This window comes from Fringilla coelebs (assembly GCF_963513975.1).
Source record: "Fringilla coelebs genome assembly, chromosome: 10".
In the NCBI taxonomy this organism is placed as follows: Eukaryota; Metazoa; Chordata; class Aves; order Passeriformes; family Fringillidae; genus Fringilla; species Fringilla coelebs.
The window spans coordinates 10,626,346-10,642,018 of NC_140036.1; the positions used below are offsets into that span (position 1 = coordinate 10,626,346).

At 37.3% G+C, this 15,673-nt stretch overlaps 1 protein-coding gene across 6 annotated transcripts in view; it reads right to left on the reverse strand.

Moving 5' to 3' along the window:
- Nucleotides 1–1,288: 1,288 nt before the first annotated feature.
- Nucleotides 1,289–15,673, reverse strand: part of TRIP12 (thyroid hormone receptor interactor 12) — a 78,055-nt gene continuing 63,670 nt past the window's right edge. For 3 of the 6 annotated variants that reach the window (XM_084212124.1, XM_084212121.1, XM_084212122.1), the window contains 12 exons: nt 15,408–15,559; nt 14,806–14,948; nt 13,409–13,565; nt 12,328–12,426; nt 11,693–11,807; nt 11,259–11,413; nt 10,585–10,749; nt 9,233–9,397; nt 5,718–5,831; nt 4,852–4,946; nt 4,538–4,641; nt 1,289–3,483 (listed from right to left, as the gene is read on the reverse strand). In XM_084212124.1, the coding sequence (XP_084068250.1) occupies nt 3,287–3,483; nt 4,538–4,641; nt 4,852–4,946; nt 5,718–5,831; nt 9,233–9,397; nt 10,585–10,749; nt 11,259–11,413; nt 11,693–11,807; nt 12,328–12,426; nt 13,409–13,565; nt 14,806–14,948; nt 15,408–15,559 (1,661 nt within the window). In that variant the 3' untranslated portion in view covers nt 1,289–3,286. The remainder of the gene's footprint in view (nt 3,484–4,537; nt 4,642–4,851; nt 4,947–5,717; nt 5,832–9,232; nt 9,398–10,584; nt 10,750–11,258; nt 11,414–11,692; nt 11,808–12,327; nt 12,427–13,408; nt 13,566–14,805; nt 14,949–15,407; nt 15,560–15,673) is intronic. The other 3 variants (XM_084212126.1, XM_084212125.1, XM_084212123.1) reach the window with 1 other exon arrangement.

Consider the following 15,673-nt stretch of genomic DNA (forward strand, 5'->3'; position numbering starts at 1 on the left):
ATGTTCATATTGAAACCATGGCATTCTCTCTAATGTCAGGTAGGCCCTTATTTCCTGCCTCTGCTGAGAACAGGCTGCTCAGAGCATGGGAACTGGCACTACTCACATGAAGATGGGGCGGGGGGGCAAGGCCCAGAAACTCCACAGATGACAGACCTACCTCCATCAGGGGCCGGAAGAGAGGGCAAAAGTGTTACAGGCACCTGGAATTTCACCGATCTCTGCCCTTAGGCACCCACCTTCTCATCAGCTCAGTAAGGGAAAGGAGATAGAAGAAAATAAAAACACACGGTTGAGGGGAAAGAAGGAAGAATCTGGACAATTCACTTCTGCAACCAGTCTGCATATGGAAATTTGAGTATCTGATTAAATCTGGCAGTGAGCATGGGGGACTTCACACATGATGGGAATTAATTCTTGTGCACCTTCCTAGAGAACACGAAGAACAACCGTAACTAATTCATGTCAGAAGGGATGCTAGTGTTCCCTAAACAAGATATTTTGGTAAAAAGCCAACATCTAATAACAGCAACAACAAAAATATTGCACAAGTTCAGTAGGAGCTATCAGTGCCTGTATGGCCCTTACATCCATTAATTATTTTTTTTGCTGCTTGTGTTAATACAGAAGGACATGAAACTCATCCAAAACAGTAAGTGGTAGTGTTACCTAAAACCAGTTCAACTTACCATGCTAAAAAAGCATCCATTTTAATAGATAAGACTTCTGATTGCACCTTTTATTATACCTTATAAAGGTATACAAAGCAGTGCAGTACTACAATGACCACATACACCCATGGTTTCATTTTAGTGAGCTTTTCCCTTAATCCAAAATTCCTGAAAAGGAGAAATCCTTAAGATCTTGCACCACCCCTCCATTCATTCTGAACTACTCTTTTTTATATATATTTGTTTGCATGATGGTACTGCAATCATGCAAAATGTGACTTCAGTTTATTTATGTAATTTATTATCTTTACCTTTTAAGCCAGACTACTCTTCTAATATGCTAAAAGCTGCCCTTGTTTGGAAAAAAGTGTCACCCAAAAGGGTTTAATTCACTTTTCAGGCAAACTAAAACCTTACTCTGCGCTAAAAATGACAGCCAGAACACATCACCACAGGTACTTGTTTTTTCCTTCCTTTTTTAACAGGCACCAACTTATTTTCCCGCTGAAACAGTTACACAAACAGTTACGCTAACAAATCTGAAAGCTCCTCAAAATTTCCAAGTCAATGAAAGCCAGATTCTAGAGGGAGACAACATGGGTAAAAAAAGTATCAATACACATGATATTTTAATACAAAATATTAGCTTTTTTCTTTTTTTTTTACACAAGTCAGTTTTTTTTAAAATATAGAACCTTAAAAAAATGAACAAATTGCTATCCACACACTATAAACACTTGTTTGTGCTCAGTTTGTCAAGTTATCAGAACAATTTAAACACCAGTCCATAGTTTAAACACTGCCTTGAAGTTGGATGCAAACTATGCCGCACTGCGCGCTACCATTATTGTATGTACAGGGTGAAGCGCCTTCGGTCGGGTTTAATACGGTAATAGAAAACTGTTCAGTTATCAGGTTCTTTGTGCAAGGATTTCACATTCTACTCATGCTCATGACAGGTCTGTATTACATTTCAGTGGCACTGGTCTGAGCAAGCACAGGTAATTCTGTGAATGTTCACCAGAAGAATGTCCGTTACATGTTCTGGAAGCACGAGTTCTTCAGCTGGATAAAAGAAAACTTGTTAGTTTAGGGGAAATAACTAGCCTGATTAGCCAGAATTTAACAATTTCTAAGCACTGAAAGGAATTTTGATTTCTCAAAGTTGAATAAAAGTAATTAACTATCACATTTTTATAAAGATTACCTATGTAGCAGGTACATCTCAGGAATATTTGTAATTGCCCGTTTTTTGAACGCATAGAAAGGAAAAAATTTCCCTCAAAGCTGGAGGTCTTAAAAGGTCTTGTTTTAGTAGTAAATCATCCACAAGTTGCAGTTGTTAGCCAAGTAGATTTAGGATGATTTACTTGCATTACAGTAATTTACACAATTGAACTTTAGGCATACAGTACAAAACTATAAACAAAAAGGTGAAGCAAACTTTTTTATTTATATTCAGGTAAAAACATTAACCTGATGAAGTAAATTATTGCAGATTTGAGAAATCAGCACATAAAACAGTTGGACAGAGCATTGCTTACAGGTGCTTTATCTGTGTCAAAAGACAAAGGCTGAACTGCTTGTTCCAAGCTAGCACTGGGGAAAAAGAAAAAAGAAAAAAAAAAACCTACAAAATTAGCCAGGAACTTAGATCAAGAACAGGAAAACTGTTTACTCAAACAGGGAATGAAACGACTAATTTGTCTTTTAAAAAACTTTACATCAATTCGAAATGCTCTGGGCCTTACCACAATACACCTGGCCAGCCCAAGCTGTTGGACTTCAACTACATGAAAGAAATAATTCTTCCTGGCCTCCCGCAGGAGGCTTTTGCTGCCTGAATCACTGTGTAAACAGCTCTGGAGCACTCTGGTAACGACTGTTGCCATTATATCCTACCACTACAGTAAAACTATGCTATAAGAAAGGTTCTACCTAGTTACAAAGGCTGAATTATATTGACAATATATATTTGATTTCAGTAAAATTTAAATTATCTTAATCAGAGAAAGAGGCATGGAGCAGTTAAATGCCCATGCTAACCAAAACATAACAATTGTTGAATCTTGCACACAAAAAGAACCAAGTGAATTGCACATCAGACAATACATGAGGATGGGTAAAATTAGAGGCAGGTGAGGGTACACAGAACTAGTCTACTAAACTAGATTTGTCAAATACATGGTGTATTTTAATTTCTGTACTTATGTACAAAAGTTGTCTTTGGAGGAAAAACTTCAGACTTAGCTAGATGGATACACACAGCCCAGTATTAAACTGCACAGCGACATTTATTGTTCCAGCCTGGAAAAACATCCCTTTTTAAATTTCACACAGCAAAGCAAGTTAAAAACTTCACTCATCAAATAAATGATAATTTAAACAAGAACTTGCTAAAGAAACCTTGTCACAACAACTTTTAGGGCCTGATCACTTTAAGTCCATAGGGGCTTTTAATGAATATCGACCAAGTGTCTTTGCTTATAATCTGCAAGCCGTTTTTCTACAACAAGAAGGCGTAACACGTTTCCTTGACTCAGGTGATATATTTAGAAAAGAATCATGAGTTTCTCTTTTGCTGTAACAGGCAGACATTGCATTTTTCATTGTGATCAGGAAAGATGGAATGACTGCTGCCCTTCTCTTGCAGCTATCAAGAGTTTTTCACGCATTATCTCAATAGTTGAATAGTCCGGCAATTTGAGATAGTTCACACAAGTCATTACTGAGGGTAAGAAATCATCAGGATTCTCTGTGGACTCAAATGTCTTCCGTACAATCGTCAGGGGAGGATTCAAACTTCGAAAACCTAATAATGAGAAAAGACACTCAGAATAAGGCTGCTCCTCCTGAACACCCACAGCTGACCGCAGACATGCCCAGTGACAGAAGCACGCATCGCACAGCTGACTTCCTGGACACCTTCAGAAGTTCAGAATATAACTTTATAAAGCTGCACAACAAGCTCAAAATATCTCAAATCCTGCCTGCAGATTCATCTTACAAGATTAATTTAAAATACAGGAATAAGCTGCATGAATTTCCTTTTAATTGTGCGCTATATGTGTATAAGTTCTATTCCAACTAATATTTTTAAGTTTGTTGGCATCATGCACATTTTTTAACAGCAATCATCTATGACTCTAGTACCTGATCATTCTTACTTCAGCTATCATTTCTATACTCCTAACACTCAATTGTGTCTACACAATGTTTCCACAGAAGAGCTTCCAAAATATATCAGGAAAAAAGAATAATCAAGTCTTTCCCCCAGAACCCAAAGAATGTAAATACTGGAACAGATGCATGAATTCTTTTTTGACCTGCAAAGCACTCAGCTGAGAATACAGTACAATGTGTATTCTACAATAGTCCCTAGCAAAGACAGTACATTTCTCTGTTTACTGTACTGTCTCTTACCTAAATACTGAAATTCAGAAGGGGGAGAAATTAAGTAAGATTAATACTATCCTAAGTATTGTCTCCTTTCTAGAAAAGAGACTATTGTTTTCAGGTTACAACGCATCATATTGTTGCCATAATTTAATGCACCTGTAGCCAAAAAATAAAGTATTAGGAGCTTTCAGTTTTATTTAAATTTTGAACTCTTTTGCCCTCTGACAGATTTTCTGGTAACAATTTAAACCTGGACAGTCAACTGCAGGAAGTGTCATGAGATTAACACAAAAGTCATGAGAATTATACCTGACTGCCCAGCAAATTCTGAAATTAGAAGTGGTAAACCAGTATGAACCTCTCAAATACCAAAGTTAAGGAATTTCTTTCTATACTGAACATCTTATTCAGAAATACATCAATAACAGCGATTTCATGCACAGCAATATGCAATAAGGAAAACCTACCTCCTACAGGCAGTCTGGGGCTGCCTGTCACAAACTGAAGAAACAGTCTTTGCTGCTCACTATCAAAACTACTGAGAATTTCAAAGAGATACTTCACTGCTCGACTGAGGAGGGAAAAGAACCAAGAGAATATTAATTTTTTAATAATTAAAATAATTGCATCAGATTTATATTCAGCACAGTATGAAGACCGACTTTCAAATCTATGTCATATAATTCCTTTAGCTTGAATAACAATGCATGAAGATTATTTCAAGAAAGTATTCTCTACTGGTTTGGGGTTTTTTGTTTGTTTAACAAGACCAACATATTACCTGTCATGCGTATAACCGTGATCAGGCCTGCAACATTCCATTAAAGTCTTTGCATCCCAAGTGTCTGTCTTGCTGCCACACAAGAGCTGCTCCAACTGTCAAATTAAACAACAAGGAGTAAGTGTTCCTCTTTGCCTTGCAAAGCATCAGGAACACAGGAGTACCACAAAGGCTTGGCTAACACATTGCTCCAAAGTGTGCTTCAGTGTTTGTTCTTAAAGTCAGAGGTCTGAGTTTGTAAAGGTTAAAAAACCCCTCAAAGTACAGTCTTCAAACAGACTTCCTCAAAAAACAATAAAACATCCTCTCTTCTCGTCCTGAGAACTAGAATTGTGACTCAATTCAGTCCACTTACGAGTGTCGAGAATTTTACAAGGAAGTTGATATGGTGGTGGTGGTGAGACTAAAGCAAGACCAACTATCCTTATTCTTTACCCCTTCATCTGAATCTCTTATGGCTGAAGCTTTGCTAAAGAGCTGACTACTTGTTTTATTTTTCTACCAGAAGATCCAGGTAGAGTCCACAACTATCTACAGCTATTCAGAGGTACTGCAATACAAGGAATTAGGGTACCCATACTCCATAGAGAAATGCAGTATGATACATAAATTAAAGCACTTCTCAAAAAAGCTGGATACACACATTTCGAAGAACATGGAGCTGTTCATATTAAAGGCATTAAATAAATGACTACTGAACAGAGAAATGTTTAAGAGTTAAGTGTAGAATTTCAGGGACACTCAGTTTTACTAACTTGTATCAGAAATGCAATGTCAGGCTGTCACAAATGCCCTGCACCCAGGTTAAGGCTGCCCATACATGCAGATAAAGGTTATAAAAGTAGCAGCAAAAACACTTTACCAACCTCCTCAGGATAGAAGTACTGAAGATGACTAAGGGGGAACACCGACTCAAATCCATCTCTGAAGGAGTCAAACTGTCTGGCAACACCTTCATTTAGTGCCCAGAATATAACCAACTGCAGGGAAAGAAAAAAACAAAAATGAAAAAAGCCATTTGAACAAAGGAAGCATGCAGTGATCACTACTGTACAAAGAAGTACAACTGCAGAAGCCAAACTCCAGCAGCCCAACCATATGCTCACTGGAGTTCCCACAGGGTGCACATTGATTCATGGAGCTGCTCTACAGCATTGCCTCATTCTGCCTTAATTCATCATTTACATTACCCTTAACATGAACTTTTGCAGAATTTAAACAACTTATTTGCTTTTGTTTTTAACAAAACAAACAGAACTCAGAATAGCTGGTTAAACTGAACCTATGTAACAGAATAATTTAAAGTAAATCTGAACATTTGTTATCTTTGAAGCCTTACCTAGGTGCACTCTCTCTACACCTCTTAAAATGCAGCACCTGAAGCAGAAATCCATAGGGCATGATTTGGCAATATTATCTTAATTTCTCCCATGGAAATATATGGGTCCCTATTCTAATATTAAGTTTTAAAAAAGCAACTCCAGCCTGTTTGATATATTAAGTAGCTTATTCTTATTATAAGAATACATAGGAACAAAAGCAGTAACTTCATTTCAAGTTACTGGAATATGGCTAAGAATCATAATGCAAAAGACAGTAACACACTAATCTAGGCCTTTTGGGCATAATTCTTCTGTTTTGTTTTGGTTTTTTATCTGTAGTTACCCCCTCAACATTAAAGTGACTTCCAAAGTGGACAGCACACACTGAAACAATAATCAGTGGGGGGAAGGAAGGTCATATGACACAAATGAGACCAGAGTTCTTTTAAATGAAACTCCTGCAGCCAGTATTTCTCCACAAAATTAAGGTATTTTACAGAGCAGATTGCAGACCAAGTTCAGATTCTTTTGTCAGTCAGAGCTATTGCTGATTACACTTGCCCTGGATATCCTCAACCGCAGCAGGAAACAAGGGCTGGTCCTAAAAGATGTGCTCTGCCAACAAAGAACTACTAGTTTAAAATGTGTTAAAAGCTCTGGCCTGTGGTGCTGATTAAAGTCATCTATGGATGCATCTGGACAGGATTAAAGAGTTCATAGATCCTGCCGGAGTCCTGAAGCAATATCTCACCCTATCCCAATAACTGAAGAGTTACTGCTTCCAGAAAGCTCTCAAGATACAAAAGCTCATTAGGATCTGCTGAAAAGTTTTCCAATAGAAGAGTGAGGCATTGAATTTTATGTGAGATACATTGCACTACTTCCACAAACCAGCTTTAATACTGAAGAGAAAGGAAGCAAGCACCAGCAGCACAAAAAACTATTCTACAGTACGGACTAGTCTGTGGCTACTCTAACAGCAGAGCTGCTTACCTACAACTGTGATTAGTTTTTATGATCAAGAGCATGTGGCATAATTAAGCTGCACTGTATTCTTGCAGATTCAAAGAGAAGATCAAATTGCTAGACAAAAATCTACACTACTGAAACTTTTTGTTCACAAATTAAGAATAAGCAAGGTGGCCTCTTTATAATACAGGGGAGAAGAGGGAAAAAAGGCAAAAGAAAAAAAAAGAGAATAAAGTCTTTCACTATACTGGTAATTGAAGCAGTTCTGCTTTCTGATAAAGGCAGCTCCTGTGGGAACAGTCCTTGGGGGGAAAACAGGGAGGTAGAGGGAAGAGTGACATGATGGCAGAAGAGGCATGAAAAGCAACATTAGGATATTCCAGCTTTATAAACTACTTTTCATGTTAATCCTCACACAAGATTTTAATGAAAATGACATGTTCAAGAGCAGGGCAGCTGACCCACAGGATACTATACAGGCCAACTGATCAATTAAATATAGTTTCTAAAATGCAATTCACTGTATTTGTGATGGCGAGCACACTTATTTTCCTTCTGGAATACTTTCTATTTCTTTCACATCAACTCTATAAAGCCATAAAGACAAAGACAGGAAAAACTGCATAGAGATCCTTTAAGAAAATAAAAGTTCCAAGAGTTTTTAGTAGGAGGAGAGAAAGCTTTCTGTTGTAATCGTCTTTTCCTTTACAAAGACAGAAGCCTGCAGCAGGACAACTACAGGACATCTGAGCCATCTGTAAGCCTTTCTCAGCGTATCAGATATCTGATACAAGTTACTTAGGAAAGAAATAAAAAAAAAGACTGCAAACTATGGAAATCAGTCTGGAATGCTTGAATGCAATATTACTCAGTAAATGGAGACTGCAAATTCTGTTTCGAATAAACTGTGGAAGTTTGTATTGCTCCTCTGTTAGCTCTGCAAAGAGCTTTAAATCCAAATATATTTAATTCTGTAAGTGATTCTTGACTAGCAGAATTTACTATTAACAAATAAACACACGAGAAGTGGATGGGTAACAGTTTGGAACTATAAGGTAAATAGAAACTGCTCAATATTCACTTGTAAGGATTACAGATGAGCTTTGCAAAATTTCTCAGCTGATAGGCAGGAATTTACATGACCCTTATTGAATTATTTCTACCAAAACATCAGATGTGTTTCTTATCAGTGCTTCAAAACTAAACAGTCCTCAGAGTGAAACTGGCAGTACCCTAACCTGTCAGGAAATGTATTATTTAGTAACTGGAATATAGTGATCCTCCCCTTGATCCCCCTCACAACTTCATTTGATAATACTGCATTCTTCTTGTCTCTCCTCATCTCTTTTCCAGGCTGTTTTTAACCAATTCACTTTATCACTTCCTTCAACAGAAACAGCTTCCTACCTCTGTTCAGCAGTATCGACCTTCTGTTTTCCTATGTCCCTTTTGTCATAGGAATCAATCAATACACAGGTGTACTGTCAATTTATTCTGGCAATATTTTTTCTTTTTCTTCTTTATTCTTTTTAGGGTTTAGGGTTTTTTCATACGTGTTTGGGGTTATTTGGTTGACTGGTTCAGTTTTCCTTGGGATTTTTGTTAGTTTGGTTTTATCTTTTTGGCCAAAAAACTAATGCTTTACTTTTGACTCACAACTGCTGATGTAAGACTGAGCCCAAAAAAATTACACTACTATTACAGCAGTTCAAAGGCCACTGGATGCTAGATCACTATTGCTAAATAATTTGCTAAATCACTATTCCTAAAAAATTCATTACCATAAACACGTACAATGACTCCACTTTAAAAAAAAAAATCCTCGTTCTCCAAAAATCCAACCTTCTGATGACTTCATTACACACAAACCAGACTACTTATACTACACAAGGTTGTCAGGTCAGACTCAAGAGGTGCAATTAGGTTCTAACAGTTTTACTGTAGCAATAAACTAGTAGAGAAGAGAAGTCATAAGTGGGAAAATTACTGCCAGGCCTAGTTTATGAGAATGAACTGAAATATATATGGAAACACACTACGTGGGAGCAAGAAAAAAAGAGAATTTTAGTTATAGGTTTGCTTTTACATACTCTGAGATACTCCTCTAAATTGTGGATAGTGACCGGTGTATCTTTTCCCCCTTTTTTCAGCTCTATGTTGGGAAACCCAGGGAGTGTGAAGTCCAGCCCTAGGTCTTCCACTGAGCAGCCATTCATAGTCAGAGCCTCCAATGCATACTGTAGACTTTCTTTGGTCTAAAAAATTGGAAGTGAAAACCAATGAGAACAATTAATTCAAATAAACTTATTCAAAAGTTTTGACTTCTAAAGCAGCTTTGACTAATCAGACATTTCTGTAAGAACATGACCATTAAAACTGTTGCAGCTCTCCTTGCTCTCCTTCTGGAGTTTTCATACATAACAGTAAACCAAGAGAAACCAGATAAACAAGCTTAATGGATAAACTGGAGATCACAGGAGTACACTTTGTTCTAGCAGTTTTAGAATTACTTAACATGCCAGAAGACAAACTAGCTAGAAAATACTACCGCAAGAAAAAGAAATGTGAAAAAAAGCTACAGCTCAGAGGCTGTTTTTTTCTCAGAACAGTTAATGGCATTCATATTTGGCATGCATACTGACACTTTTCAGCTTTCATCCACCAGGTTTCAGGTTTTTCAAATTCTTGGGAAATTAAAAGCCATGACCAAGGAGAGAGAGTGAGACAATGAGGTAAAGAGGAACAAAGACCCACAAACTTGCAATACTTTCAATAGTAACAAACCAGATAGATGTATTATGAATATAAATTAGGTTATTACTTCCTGCCATCTATTAACATTGGATGTTAGAAAAACCATGTGTGCCAAAGACCTTTTACCACTAGTGCCAGAGTGAACTGTGGTATTTTCAGCTAAGAGAGGATATCCTTGAAAAATTAATGTATGTCTCAAAGAACCTGTATGCTCACGTATGATGACAGTTCACCTCAGTTCTGCATACAGCTCTTCAGTGGAAAAAAAATCCTACATAAAAGGCACTTCTACGAAATATGAAATTTTGATTAAACCAACTAGTAAAAAAACTTCTGACTGTTCAAGAAGCAAGGATAGATTTTTTTTCCACCGATATTTAAGTTGGTTAGTCTTTTTGAAGTGAACCAAAAGAGAAGTTAGGCAAACATTTGGCAGTTTTAGACTTTTCTAGGACTGTTTAATCACACAGAAGAATCTCAATGAGTTTCTCATGCTAGACTTTAGAAAAAGACTTCTATAATTATTAGCCACTGATCTAATAACATTAAAACTACTCTATGTGAGAACAAAGTAATTATCACTATTACAATCAGTTTCAAGCTCTATGATACATGCTGAATTACTGCTATCTCATAAAATCCAAACATGTAAAGATGCACTCTTCCATTCTTAGGGTTATTTTCCCACCTGAGTTTTATCCTGTTCAAGTCTTTTCTTTTGTCTTACAATATCTTCAAGGTGATATATTGATTTGGCTACTACTGGATCAATACTGAACAAGTCATGCGATGTCAAGGAAGTTTCCTGCCGTAGCATCCACTTATAAAAAGGAAGTCCAAGAGGAAGATCCACCTGGAAAGCAAAGCACTGAACAGTTTAGTATTGAACGGTCTTCCAGAAGCTCTTTTACAATTTCACCTCTTGAGCAGATCTACAATACTATCTCATGGTTCTGGCACACACCAAAGCACCATGTCCTAGTGCTTTTGCCTCAGATATTTACAGTCAGAAAAGCGAAGTGACTGCCTAGTGCATGTACATTAAAGCAATCAGCAACTGGAGTAACAATGAGCCCGAAACATTGTTGAAAGCCTGGAAAGATTGCAACACATAGCAGATAATGGCTTTTCCTTCCTACTCCATGGTCTCAAAAGCCACTGTAAAGATCTTTAACATGTATTACCCTTTTCCCCCACGAAACTTCATCGCATGCTCGTCCTCCTCCCTGCCCCTGCTCAGACTGCCCTTACTTCTGGAGCTGAAAGCAATACCATGTAACTCTTAATGCTTTTATCCCTCAACAGTCAAAACTAGTCTTTTTATGTGACCCCTTCAGAATAGATTTTCTATTCCATTCTCACCAGTCTGAAGTCCATGATTGCCTTGGCCATTAGTTTTCCCAGAAAGCGGAACTTCATTTTAACTTTTGCAATGTGAGCTGGCTTGGCTGTTCTACCAAAAGGAAGTGCAAAAAGGCCTTGAAGGTTATGAATATACTTGGTACCTTCCTGGCTTCCTGTTGAGGATGAAAGAAGGAAAAGAGTTCAGTATTTGCTCTACTAGTTTCTTTCAAGATGCAAGTGGCATTCAGGTAAGTTTAACCTAAGCTTCTCATTAAAAAAAACAAACCAAACCAAACACACACAAAAACCCCAACAAAACCCACAAAGATCCACATACTATGATCAGGCACATCATCTGACCACAAACTGAGGTGCTTTTTACATAACTGAAGTCAACCTAAAATCAATTCCATATTAACCAATATTTTTAGATTAGATAGTAGAGCAATTACCTTTTGGATTGGCTAAAGTCACTTCTTCTCCCCTCCAAAGGCCTAAGTCCGCTCTCTGTAGTTCCTGAGATACAAGTGCATAGAACTCTAGTGTAGGGCCCAGGCCTGTGCCAACCTTCAGGGGATGGAGGGTGAGGGGAGAGGAGGGCGAATGAGATAGATAAGTCCATTAGGTCAGTTTGAATATAAAAATCTTTACTTACTCTGAGAAATATTATACATTATTTGCTATAAAAGACTACATGGCAAAAAGCATCCAGGGAGCCTAACTACAGAAACATTCACAACATGACAGAGGCAACCTGGAAAGACCACATAACAGAGAAGAAACAGTAGAGTAAAAGCATTTATCACCTAATGCTCATATACAGAGGAAAAATACACTGTTACTTAAGAGTCAGAAAAAAGGTGTGCTCTGCTGACTACAACTGATTATGAAATTTAGGTCACAAAGAGCTTCTCCGAGCAACTAAAAATCACAACCAAGTAGATTAGGGATAGTTAAAATAAAATTCTTTAGCCCCAGCAACAAGAAAGACAAAGGGTCTGACCAAGCCATTTTAAGAAAGCTGTAGTTATTTTGTATTAATCTTCAGTAAAAAGGGAATAAATTAGACTGCAGTGGTATTACTTACTTCATTCTCATACTGGATTTCCAACATGGCTCTTGAACTGCCTAGATCCTGCATCACAGATTCTGCCTGCTTCAACAGCTCATCTCTGTTCACAGTGCGCTACACATTAGAGAAATTTTATGTAGTGAAATTATGGCTTTAAGTTGCAGCCCCCAAGGCAGTTACAATAGGTAAAAATCAGTTATGCATATTTTTCCACCCCAAGCCAATAGTTCCACAGTTGGGTTCAACACTTTGTAAGCTATTGCTTTGATATAATAATTCTTTTGCTTCTATATGAAAACTGCTAGAATGAATGTGTTCAATACAAAATGAAAAAACAATGCCATACACTTACATCAGTGTAATTAACAGGTATTATTCTTGCCAAGAGTATGGCAATAAGACTATGATACAGCAAAGTATTGTCATGTGACATTAAACACCTCAAACTAATATGTAGAGAAGAAAATAGAGTAAAGATGCTAAACCCAAACAAAAACCCCAACAGCACTGGGATTCCTACATGTGAGCAGCTATATTCTTTTTGAACTTGATTCTTGTGTCTCCTGCTGCTTTTCCCCACAGGTATTCGAGGTCATATAGTATGTATAGCAGATATAATTTTAAAATAATATATCTCCAGATTCAAGACAGACATCCAAGACTCCCTCAAATTTAGCACAGTCACAGCTTATTTTTATTATGTTGTGACAGGTGATTTACCTTCCCCAAATACAAGGACAGTATTTTTGTTTATTAAGGGTCTAAATCTCATTACTTGAATTCTTCTGAGAATCAAGCAAAACAGAGGTCTACAAGCCAGTGCATGGAAATATCACTAATGCTGTTAGAAACTCTGTGCTCACTGCTGGGGTTTAGTTTCAGGAATTATGTCAGGGTGCCCCTCCTGCCCTCACGCGGCCGGCACGGAGAAGACACTGCGCCTTCTGCTGGGGGACTGCAGGAACAAACCCACCTCCCCTTCTCTATACCACCAAAACATCAAGTTCCATAGATATGCCTTGCTCCCAGTGATATGCTTATAGACAATACAAAAATAAAAAGATCCTTCATTCCATTTCAAAGAAGATGGACTTACTTTTTTTCTGTCCAGCCGTGGTGCCACTCGGCTATCCTGAGAATCCGACTGATTGATTTCTGGATTAGTGTCCAGTAGCCTTTGCATGGCTCGATCACGATCAAAGGCCGTTACATAAAACAGCATTTGGCGGGTGTCAAATGGAAAGAAAAATGGGCTGTGAAGAGCATTAGATTAGTCAGCTGTGCTCCAAGCAGCATCTCAGACTACCATTTGGTTTAAAACACAACAGAAATCTACTATGTCCAAAATGAGTGCTCTATCACTCTGTGGTGAAACAGCCTCCAAAGCACACTTTGGTTTTAGTTACAATGCTTACGAGCAGGAGTTTTGAGAAATGCAATATATGAAGGAGACAAATAATTCCAGAAACTTTTGACTCCTCTTGAAAAGTAACTTGAAATACTTGAATGCCTTGACTGTGCAAAGTTTACAACAGAAAATAAAATTCCTTGTTCACTACTGTTCTACAATTAATAAATCTAACAGATCAAAGATTTAAGCTCAGGCTCCCATACTTGGCAGCAGAAAGACATGAGAACCTGCCTAGAGCAGCACCACTATTCTACCTTCCACTGTTCGCAAAAAATACTCTAAATAATCTGTGAAAGACTACCAGAGAAGCTTCTTGTTTTAATTTATCACTTCCACTATTCTCAAAGGCATGTGTATGTTAAAAGTTTGGTCCTCCACTGGCATTAAGTGGAAAGGCCGTTTTATTGAACAAATAATGCTACAAATGTTTAAGAATATATATTCATGCTCATCATCTTATCTGGACCGTTTATGAAGCAAGTTAGAGATCTTATTTTTAAACTTAAAAGCCAAAGAGTTTCTCTGGGTATGTATTTCCACAGTCATCAACAATACTGCTGCAATTAACAGGCTTGAAAAACCCAAGAATGTCAACTCTAATTTCTCATTCTTTCAAGTGCAAGAACTTTACAGCTTGTAATCTGTATCAAGATACTACAAAGTACTATGTATATAGCTTCATAAAAATTATTTTTATTCTTTTATCAGTATTGTTTATAAACATATCTTCCTATGTATCATACTGAATGTGAAGATAAATACAGTGGTATGGTAAGAATGTTATTAAGCAGTTTAACAGGAGAAAAAATATCACCTGAATAACCAAAATTTCAGTGGAAAACCTTCAGATTGCTCAGCAATTCCTGTAAAAAGTGGTCCAAACTCTGTACATAGTCTACCTCTCAGAATATGATTTAAACTATGTAATATAGGTGTAAACATCCTTGCCACTATGTAACTTGGCAATACTTCTGTGACTACGTTTTGCACTCTCAAGTCCTGTAAGGATGATGCACTGTGATTCCCAGGCAAGATTCCTACTTAACTGGAATTAGAGACACTACCCAGCAAATCACTCATACCATGTTTTTCCAAGTTCTGTCAGCCAAGTCGGGATGTTTCCTGTCATAATTACCAAAGGATCCTGAAGCTGCCTGTTTGCTTTTGCTGTCAGTTTACTGTTGATAAACTCTGAGGTTGGAATTATCTCCTTGCAGACTGCATTCTGTGTTAAATAAAGACAATGTATTTCTAGTTAGAGAAATGCTAAAAGAAACAGCAAGTCTTTGTTAAAAAAGATTTTTAATGTTTCTAATTTGCTTAGCATGGAAAGTAAAAAACTTTCAGTGCTCTTTTGTTCATCCAGAGCTTCAGACATGAAAGAAGGACTGAGTAGATGTTTACTACCAACTTCCTTTTCAGGAATAATGTTGGTCTTTGAACTTAAAGAAGGACAAAGCATGGATACTGCGTTCAAAACAGTATGAAGAAAATATGACTGACTGTAAGAATTTACAGCCTTCATCTTCTCAGAAGTTAGACAAACATGTAGTGGAAGATGGCAGTACTTGCATTATTCTGTCTTCTTGAGGGGCAGTGGAGAGGAGGGAAGGTTATTTAAAATGTTACAGAGGGTTCTGTCCTGAATCAAGTATCAAAGGGATTTAAAAAGTGCTCTACTCACATCATACAAGTAATACCAGTATCGACTGATAGCATGTAAAACTCTCAAAAGAAGAATAACATCTAATGAGGGGTCTTCAAATGTTATATTTTCAGGTGGAGTAGATATGAGGTAAATTTCCAGTGGATTTAACACCGAAGGGCATACACCATCTAGCAGGAAAAAAACAACATCTTAGCAAAGCAATTCAATTAGAATTTTTCCCAAGATTTAATTATTAGGAGCCTAGGCAGTATTAGTCATGGCATTCACTTAACTGCAACAGT